Here is a 10,028-nt window from a genome sequence, read left to right as displayed (position 1 = left end):
TTTAGTTTTTGGTGTGGAGCAGATGGGTTTTCATCTGATTCGATCTGATTGCCTTAAATTTGTCAAGCATGTTTTACTCAAAGTTGTAAGTTGTTAATACAAAGACATACAAAAGAATGTTGGGACAACAATGGACTGTGCATTTATTTATATTTATTAAACAATACTGTTCAAATACTTTGTGTATTTGAATTAAGAAGTGACACATTTTTTTAAAAAATAAAGTATCTAATAAACATCACTGCAATACAGTCATTTATATTTAAATAAAGCAACATGCAGCATAATATCAATGTTTCTTGGTCTTGGACTGAAGTACAGGCTCTGCTCTTCAGTGCAATGCTGACAAACAAAACTCAACAGAACATTAAACACTAACATATCTTTTAAGATCTCAGCAGAGACCTGCTCGCCACAGTGATCAGGTGATGTTGGATTCTTATTAATTGCGACATCATCATCATCATCATTACCACTACCATCAAGTATCCTGATTCACAGATCTTCTCCCAAGGTTTATCAGTCCTCAAAAATGTGTTGTGTTTAAACATTTTTAAATATTGCATTACATGCACCATGATATTATAGCAAGAGATCCAGCACTGTTGTGATAATCAGATAGTTTTTTACAGTATTTGTGATTGCATTTGTTGTTTATCAGAATATCATTATATGCTATGTAGCTATAGATTGCAATGACACGATCACTTACAACTTAAATTTTGCTTTTCCAATTTCAAGGTATACGCAATCACACAGCGCCACCTAAAGCATTAGAAACTGGGTTGTCCTGCAAATGTTGTCTCATGTAAATGCATAACATTTCCTCCCAACTTAGGCGGTCATACACAACAAAGGGGTATTTCTTTTCTTGAATTCAACTTTAACTACAGTTTAGCGAGCACATCTTATTCAAACTTGTATGCATTAATCATATACACATTAGTAAGACTGGGAAAACTGGAAGAGATGGCTACTCTCTGATAAAACAAAGGAAATTAACATTTGAACTATCTTGCTATATTACCATCCCCATTCGAGACACGATCACACTTGAGTTGATCACCTCCTAATTTACACATCTTTCCCTTCACCCATCCCTAACTGAATTCACCCATGAACAATTATCATACAGTATTATACATGTTTGGTATCATTTGAACGGTCTCAGTGCGACTGGTACAAAGGTCTCATTCCCACAGAAGTAAACCAATAAGGTGTGGAGAGTTTAGAGATATCTTGTTAACTGCTGTGGATGTGTTATGTAAATCAACTTCTGTCCCCAGTAAGTCTGGGACAGTGATTAATGTAAATTACCACTGTGAACTTAGGTTTACATTTGAAATGTTTACATTTCTGCTTTGGTCTGAGTATTTAGGGAGATGCTGAAGAAGGCTCATGGCGATTTGTAACTCAAATTAGCCCTTGATGTGATTACATAATAAATTGTTACATTTGATTTTATTCCGACTGACTCTGAAATTGTTTCCCCAAGTAGATTAAACAGATTTGTATGTTACTGCAAGTTTTGCGTCAGATTAGTGACTACTAATAATTGGCGCTAATTCAAGTGTACGTAGTTTGCAAAGACAAGAAGTGAATTTCCGTTTAGGGCAGCAAACGTGCTGCTTGACCAACCTAAATCTGGGCGTGTCTTACCTCTGTTTTAATTTAATGTTACTTTAGATAAGTTTACGTGGGAAATTACGACATGGCCAATCCAAAGCTATTATAAGAGAAGTAAAGTTGGTTGACTTATCTGTAGTAGTGGCCATACCTCTACTGAAGTAAACGTTAAGTTAAATTCAAGTGTATGCAATTCCATGGGGGCTATACCAAAGTATCTTTGATTGTGCAAACGTGAATGTGACCGATCTCAGGTATATAGCAATTACCTCTGTTTGGTGACCAAAACCGATGAGCTTGTGACCGTGAGACCCGTGTTAAACAGAAGACGTGAGGACCTCTGAGCGACATAGTTTCCTAATCTGAACGGGTAAAATATAATCAAAGAGTTAAAAAGAATAATCAAACATTCACTCACTTTTAATGATGCTCAGATAACATTAAAACCTTTTTCATTTATGGAGTCAGATGAAATAACGAGGTAATACATGTGAGAAAATTTATTTAATTTAATATTGTTGTGTTGCGTAAAAGGAAAGACAGTAACGCGCAGAGACATTTACCCGTTATCGGAAACCGCCTTTGGGCCGATCTAGACGGGCTTACATTAGAATGCTTGATAACGGCCAGGTGTTCTAGTGAGACGGGCAGGGTAACGCTTAATAGTCTCTCTCGTTTGTACAGTCCCTGGGGGTGATTTGTCAATGTTGCGTGACCCTGATTTATCAGTTATCACATCCACAATATCTTCAGTCTTTCCCCCTTATGTTCTCCTGAACAGGATGTTCCCGGGAATGATCAGAACAAGCAGAAACGTCTGGTTCCATCTGGGTTCCCAGGGATTGAGCCTCTTGTTTCTATAATTGATCGACGTTTTCAGGTTCCAGCCGCACCCAGGTTGACGATGGTTCTGTTCTGGACATCACTACTCCCTGTATCCATTTTTCTCCTTTCCTGTAGTTACAAACAAGGACGGAGCACGAAATTCTCTCAACTTAGAGTGTTCTTGGCATCGTAACTACTGAGCATTCTGGGACTCACTGTGTTTTGGTGAGACTAGGTTTTAGAAGATCCAGCTGGGTTTGTAGTTTGCGCTTGAGGAACTGTGGTGACTTGAGTACTACAGGTGACTCTTTTGCAGTAGCATGTGGAGTGTTCCTGTATGTTAACGCTCCCCTCCCTACGCTCTCCATTAATGGGGTGGAGAGGGTCACTTCCTTCCAGTTCCTTGGGACCATAATCCAGGAATCCTTATCATGGGAGCTCAACACCAATATTAAGATCAGTAAAGCTCACCAGCGACTCCACTTTCTGCGGCAGCTCAAAAAGTTCAGAGTCAGCCGAGTTGACTTGACCCACTTTTATAGGTCAACTATTGAAAGCGTGCTCACTTTTTCCATGCTTGTCTGGTTCGGTCACACAACCGCTCAGGACAAAACTAGGATGGAAAGAGTAGTACACAGAGTACACATAATCTCATGCTGCACTGCGACGGGAAAAGAAAGTCAGCGCACCTGCCCAAGAAGCGTGGGAAACGGAGGAGGCGAGGAACCAGAGCAGGTTTCCAGGTCAAGAATCGCTGCTTATGGAAATACTCCCTTGCTGTCAACCGGACGGACTGCCTGCTTGTGGATTGTAATCCCTTACTTTTCTACCAACCGGGCTTTGCCTGGCCTTGGATCCCCGAAAGAGCATCCTATCTGCAGCCAGTGTTTCCAGATGCGTCCGGTGGATTGCTGAAGAGACACCCACCTCCCCCCCACCTTGGCCGGGCTCGTCGTGGACTGTCTGCGCTTAGGACTATCAAGTGCACATCATCTGCCATTTCTGAAGACTCAGTCATTTCTTCTGTGAATGTGTGCTTGTTAAATGCCCGTTCTGTCACGAATAAGGCGCACATTTTGAATGATCTGATTGTAAGGCAAAATCTGGACTTTCTATTACTTACAGAAACTTGGCAACGCAACGCGGAATTTATTCATTTAAATGAGTTGTGTCCTGTTGGCTGCTCTTATATTGGATCCCCTCGTCTTTCTGGCCGCGGTGGAGGTCTTGCCATGGTATGGAGAGATAGCTACCACTGTCAACTGGTGAGCGTGGAAACTTTTTCCTCTTTTGAACTTCAAATCACAAGAGTTGGTCGGATAAAGCCGTTCTACTGCATCCTTATTTATCGTCCGCCTGGTCCTGCTGGGCAGTTCTTAACAGAGTTTACGGACTTCATGTCATCCGTTATTAATTTTGAAAAATTATTAATGGTTGGGGATTTTAATTTTCACACTGAAGTTGCTGATAATCATGCTGCAAAAGAGTTTCTTAGTATTACGGATTCACATAATCTAAAGCAGCATGTTCATGGACCCACACATACTGGTGGTCATACATTAGACCTGGTTTTTACTTTAGGTTTGGATGTTGATGCATTATGTTGTGAAGATATGTCGATTAGTGATCATAAGTGCATCTTTTTTAATCTTTCTACTATTGCAGACCCGCCTTGTCAGAATCGTCTGATAAAATCACGCATTATTACGCAAACAACTGTTGAGCAATTTAGCTCTCGATTTGACTGTGATTTTAATTTGATGGGTTGTAAAAATGATGTTGAGCTCTTAATGCAATCTTTTAATAATGTCTGCTCTTCCGTCTTGGACGAAGTGGCCCCTTTAAAGATAAAAACTAAACCCATCTGTAACACCACGCCTTGGATGACGGAAGATGTGCGTTGTTTCAGGAGGAGGTGCCGTACCACCGAACGCCTGTGGAAATCAACCGGGCTTGAAGTGCACCGCCTGTATCTTAAGGAACTTACGCAGGATTTTAACGATTTAGTTGCGAAATGCAGGGCTGCCTATTTTTCTAATCTAATTTCCTCCTCTAAGCGTAACCCTAAGATATTATTTGATACCATACATAATATTGTATCACCCCCAGCAGCTGTGACCACAATAGATCCTCAAAATGATTGTGATAGACTGATGTCCTTTTTTATTGATAAGGTGCAGTCTATTAGATCAAATATTCTGCATGGACCACACTTTATCGTCGATGGTATTCGTTCAGCTAGGCCTATTATCATTGAGTCTTTTAAACCAATCACTCTTCCTGATTTGCTAAATTTGACTAATAAAATGAATATATCCTCCTGTCCACAAGATATAACTGCATTTCGTTGCCTTGTACTGAATCTGAATCTGAATCTGAATATTATACCATCTTTTTTATTCTTAAAAGCACTCCCTGCAATTGGTACTAGTATAGTAGATATTATCAATTGTTCATTGGCCTCAGGCTGTGTTCCGTCTTATTTTAAACATGCTACTATTCATCCTATAATAAAAAAACCTAACTTAGATCCAGCAGTTTTGAAGAACTACCGGCCAATTTCAAAGTTGCCATTGCTGTCCAAAATTCTTGAGAAAGTAGTTGCTAATCAACATACTGCTGTCCTAGAGAACTTGGAATTGTATGACAAATTTCAGTCAGGTTTTAGGAAGAGACACTCGACTGAGACCGCTTTAGTGAGAGTTAATAACGACCTTCAGATGGCATCGGATGCAGGCCTATGTTCAGTGCTGGTACTTCTGGATCTGAGTTCTGCTTTTGATACTGTGGATCACAATATTATGATTATGAGATTGCGTGAGTGGGTCGGCGTGTCAGGAGTGGCCTTAGATTGGTTTAGCTCATATCTTACAGATAGAAGTTTTGACGTATCTATTGGTGATTTTAAATCTGCCTCGTCACCCCTGCTTTGTGGTGTTCCGCAGGGTTCTGTGTTGGGCCCAATTTTGTTTATCTTATACTTGTTGCCCCTGGGTCAGATCATACGAGATTTTAATATTTCCTATCATTTTTACGCAGATGACATTCAGCTTCACTTTACCTTCCGGCGAAATGAGTCATCCAAACGTTCGAGGCTTTTAGATTGTATAGATGCCATAAACAGCTGGATGGCAGAAAGTTTTTTGCAGCTGAATCCAGATAAGACTGAGGTTTTAATTGTAGCACCAGACAACGATATACCTTTGATTATACAGGACATTGGACCTTTGGCATCTGCTGTGCGGCCTAGTTTAAGGAACCTTGGGATTATATTTGACAAATCCTTATCTTTTGAAACCCACATAAAATTTTTGACCAAATCTTGTTTTTTTTCATTTACGTAATATTAGTAAATTGAGGTCTGTGGTCTCTCAGTCGGAACTGGAGATGCTCATTCATGCTTTTATTTCATCCCGTATTGATTACTGTAACTCACTTTTTTCTTCACTCAACAAATCTGTTCTTCATCGACTTCAATCCATTCAAAATTCAGCTGCTAGGTTACTTACCCGATCAAATAGGCGCATTCATATCACCCCAATACTCTGCTCCCTTCATTGGCTTCCTGTAACTTACAGGATCCAATTCAAAATTCTCACCATAACAAATCGAGCCTTATATGGCCAGGCCCCTTCTTATCTTGCGGATTTTAATTAATTCTCATACACCTCTCCGGTCCCTTAGATCTAATAATCAAAATCTGCTAGCTACGCCACGTACTCGCCTAAAGACATGTGGGGATAGAGCTTTTGCCGCTATCGCACCTCGTCTATGGAATGCTTTACCGATCAGTATTAGGTTTGCTGAGAATGTGGACAATTTCAAGAGACAAGTGAAGACTCACTTGTTTAAGTTAGCCTTTGGATGATCTATGTTGTAGATGTTGTTAATTTTATCTGTTTTAATTGATTTCAAAGTGTTTTATTATGTTTTATTGTCTATTGTAAAGCGCCTTGTGACCCATTGTGTCTGTGAAAGGCGCTGTATAAATAAATTTTACTTACTTACTTACTTACTTACAGAGCATCAAAAATCATAGGCTGTAGCCTCCCTTCACTTTCTTCACTGAATGCCTATAAGATACCATGTAAAGTTACCTTTAATCAGACTTGGTGACTGCAGCTTGTGTTCTCAATAAATAATCCAGCTCTGTAAATGTAGCTATAAATCTGCGAGTGCATCAGTTCAGAAGCTTAGAGAGAAAATGGCTGTAATCGAGTCACTTCTGCAGTTTCTCAGCACAGGTACATATGGGTGCTTTGCTGTTGCTTCTGGTTTTGTATTTGCTTTCCTCTGGATCCAGATCTCAGAAAGAGGAGAAAGAGCCACCGGGACCCAAACCTCTGCCGCTGCTGGGGAACCTGCTGACCCTTGACCTCGAGAGACCCTTTGACACCTTTGTTGAGGTGAGAACTTGATACATGAATAGTTTAAAATGAATAGTGGTTAAACATTTTAAAAGCGCTATATAAATGTAACATCAATAAATGTGTATTATTATAATGACAATTGAAGACTGTGTGTGACTCAAGAATGGTCAATTGTAAGATATTTTCACAAATATAGAGGGATTATATCAACCCAAATACAAGTTTTCACAAGGTTTAACAATTGTTAGCAATAAAATAGTAAAAGATCATTATTCAACATGAAAAATAAAGTTAATGATTTAGTTAGAAATTAGATCACCTTTTAAAGGCAACCTATTTATTACTTTCCTTCCTTTGAAACCAAATAATTGTGATTTCTGTTGCATCGCTGCATCTATAGGAAGAGAATTACAAAATGAAGTTCCAAGTGCCCAACCAAATGGGACACTGATCAACATAATGATGAGTTCAAACAAAAACATTTTAGGAAAATCAACATCAATTTATGATGAAGTCAGCTTATGTGATGTTCATTCAAATTTTTCAGTTGTATTGACAATTCCACATTCAAGATGACTTTGGGAAATGATGCAGAGGAATATAACTGCAGAGGTTAGGAAATTAGTGAAAAGTCTATTAAGAATTGCCCCCTTTGGTTTTCTGAGTAAAGGCAAAGTATGTGAATAGTATAGATTACTAGTATAGATTTACAATTAAGTTAAGACATTAAGTAAAGTTAACTAAAAAGTGATAGAACATCTGTTGAATTTTACAGTGTAGTCAGTGGTGAAATGACTTGCTGCTTATTAACCTGACATAATGCATATAGTATAAGACCCAAAGGTCTAGGTTAACGTATGTTTAACCCAGTAAGTAATCATTTTCTGCTTGTGTTGTTGCCGAGACTCACGGTCAGATGGTTCTGTGTTGATCAGGAATCCTCTTTTCCAATGGAGAGAACTGGAGAGAGATGCGACGCTTCGCTCTCAGCAACCTGCGGGACTTCGGGATGGGCAAGAGAGGAAGTGAAGAGAAAATCATAGAGGAAATTCAGTTTCTGAAAGGAGAGTTTGATAAGTTTGAAGGTACAAGCTTAAACACATTTATGGACATCTGCAATCAGGCTCTTAGTTTAAAGGATCCGTTGAGAGACATTTGTTTTTTCTTCACAGGGAAACCCTTTGACACAACACAGCCTGTGAACTACGCTGTGTCAAACATCATCTCAGCTATTGTGTACGGCAGCAGATTTGAATACACAGACCCACGATTCACAGATATGGTCAATAGGGCAAATGAAAATGTTCGGGTTTTGGGATTGGTTTCTATAATGGTATGGGAGTAGGTTATACTGTATTTTTTTGGTGTTAAGGTAAATTTTTTAATCTTAAATTATCATTAATCCATGCATTTTTTTCTCTGTGTGTACTTTTAGCTTTATAATATATTTCTGTGGTTGGGTCCATTCCTCAACGGCAAAAGGATTATTGTAAGAAATGCGTTGAGAAATAGAGCAGAAATGACGAGGTTGATTACTGGACTGCTGGAGACTCTGGATCCACACGACCGCAGAGGGCTTGTCGACTCCTTTCTCATCCGCAAACAGAGCGACGAGGTACAGAAATCCACTTGTTCCATAGGAACTAAAAAGTAATCATCAGCTTTGATTAATACACACAATTATTTGTTGAATTATTAGGCATAGTTATTAAATGAAAATTAAATATACACTAAAGATGCTAAAACTAAATATATTTGGCGACACTTTACAATAGGGTTTCTTTTTGTAAAAAATAGTTAATTTAAGATGAACTAACAATGAAAAATACTTTAAGAGCATTTATTAATTATAGTGGATGTTCCTTTCAACATGTATTAACACATTATTCAAATTAAAAGTTCGCCTATCTGTTAATATTATTTAATAGGACACAGGTTAACATAAACTAAACATGAACTAACAATGAACAGTTGTATTTTTTCCTAAGGCTGACCACACACTTGAAGATTTTAAGCCTGATTTTGGGCCTGATTTGAGCCCCCAATTATCTGGGGTGTGTGACCCGATTCAAGGCTTCTCTCAAACAACTTTTTGTCCAAAAAATGCTGAAGTGTGTGGTGTCATTACGATTATTTTACTGCTCCTGATCACGTCGGAGCCCGCACAAATCGTAAATATCAAACGTCTTCTCATGACTATTGATTGATCTGACGACGTCGATCGTCCTCGATTTTTTTCTTCTTCTTTTTTTCTCAAGTCACGTTTGATCCATGAGATATCGTCTCACTGTGAAAATATTACTACATTCGACAGATTTGTGGTCTCGCGATCTGGGACAAATATTCGAGTGTGTGCATTCGGATGATTATAATGCTAAAAATAAAGGGGCTGTTTACACCTCATGGGTTTTTTCAGATCGGATAGCTATCTGATTTATAAAAAAACGATTCCATTTACACTTGGTCACATAAATGTGTTTTCGCAAAACTGATTTAAATCCGATCTTCAATTGCCGCGCTATATGCAGATTTAATGGAGTTCACGTCACCGAAAGCAACAGTTATGAGCTGCATTTTATTGACCATCAGCTAATTTCAGTGTGCAGTGTGAGAGGGGGAGTGGCCCGGCAGCTAGAGCGGCAAAAGCCAATGTGTGCTTCTTTTACAGATATTTACCGATAACTTTTGCATTTCTAATCCAAACAACGTCAAACTTGGCACTGCACTTACTCGTGCCCGTAGCAAGACACCTGTCAAGTTTGAAATCCATCGGACTAATGTTTCGAGAGATATGCGAATAACACACACACACACACACACACACACACACACACACACACACAAGGGGGTTTTGCTATCCTTGTGAGGACATTCCATAGGCGTAATGGTAAAAATGGGAATTTATACTGTACAAACTGTATATTCTATCCCCTTACACTGCCCCTATCCCTAAACCTACCCCTTACAGGAGACATTCTGCATTTTTACATTTTCGAAAAAATATAATTTAGTATGTTTATTAACCCGTTCCCCTCATGGGGACCGCTGGCTGGTCCCCACAATGGAGGTGATTTCAGGTTTTACTATCCTTGTGGGGACATTTGGTTCCCACAATGTAATATAAACAAAAGCACACACACACACACACACACACACACACACACACACACACACACGTCCCTGTAATTAATAGATAGATGCACTGCA

The 10,028-nt window shown here is 39.0% G+C and overlaps 1 protein-coding gene and 1 pseudogene across 2 annotated transcripts in view; both read left to right on the top strand.

The window, feature by feature from the left end:
• Positions 1 to 6,655: 6,655 nt before the first annotated feature.
• Positions 6,656 to 10,028, top strand: part of LOC306994531 (cytochrome P450 2K1-like) — an 18,541-nt pseudogene continuing 15,168 nt past the window's right edge. Inside the window, exon 1 of the transcript XR_013800699.1 lies at positions 6,656 to 6,857. The product of XR_013800699.1 is annotated as a cytochrome P450 2K1-like (transcript). The remainder of the gene's footprint in view (positions 6,858 to 10,028) is intronic.
• LOC307002885 (cytochrome P450 2K4-like) overlaps positions 7,394 to 10,028 on the top strand; it is a gene marked incomplete at both ends in the record, with an annotated part of 13,080 nt that continues 10,445 nt past the window's right edge. The window contains 4 exons of the mRNA XM_079620844.1: positions 7,394 to 7,433; positions 7,757 to 7,906; positions 7,994 to 8,154; positions 8,257 to 8,436. Of these exons, the coding sequence (XP_079476970.1) occupies positions 7,394 to 7,433; positions 7,757 to 7,906; positions 7,994 to 8,154; positions 8,257 to 8,436 (531 nt within the window). The remainder of the gene's footprint in view (positions 7,434 to 7,756; positions 7,907 to 7,993; positions 8,155 to 8,256; positions 8,437 to 10,028) is intronic.

The sequence above is a fragment of the Phoxinus phoxinus genome, assembly GCF_949152265.1.
Source record: "Phoxinus phoxinus genome assembly, chromosome: 1".
Lineage (NCBI taxonomy): Eukaryota > Metazoa > Chordata > Actinopteri > Cypriniformes > Leuciscidae > Phoxinus > Phoxinus phoxinus.
Note: the sequence above shows the minus strand (reverse complement) of the source record. Positions and strands in the feature narration are given on the sequence as shown.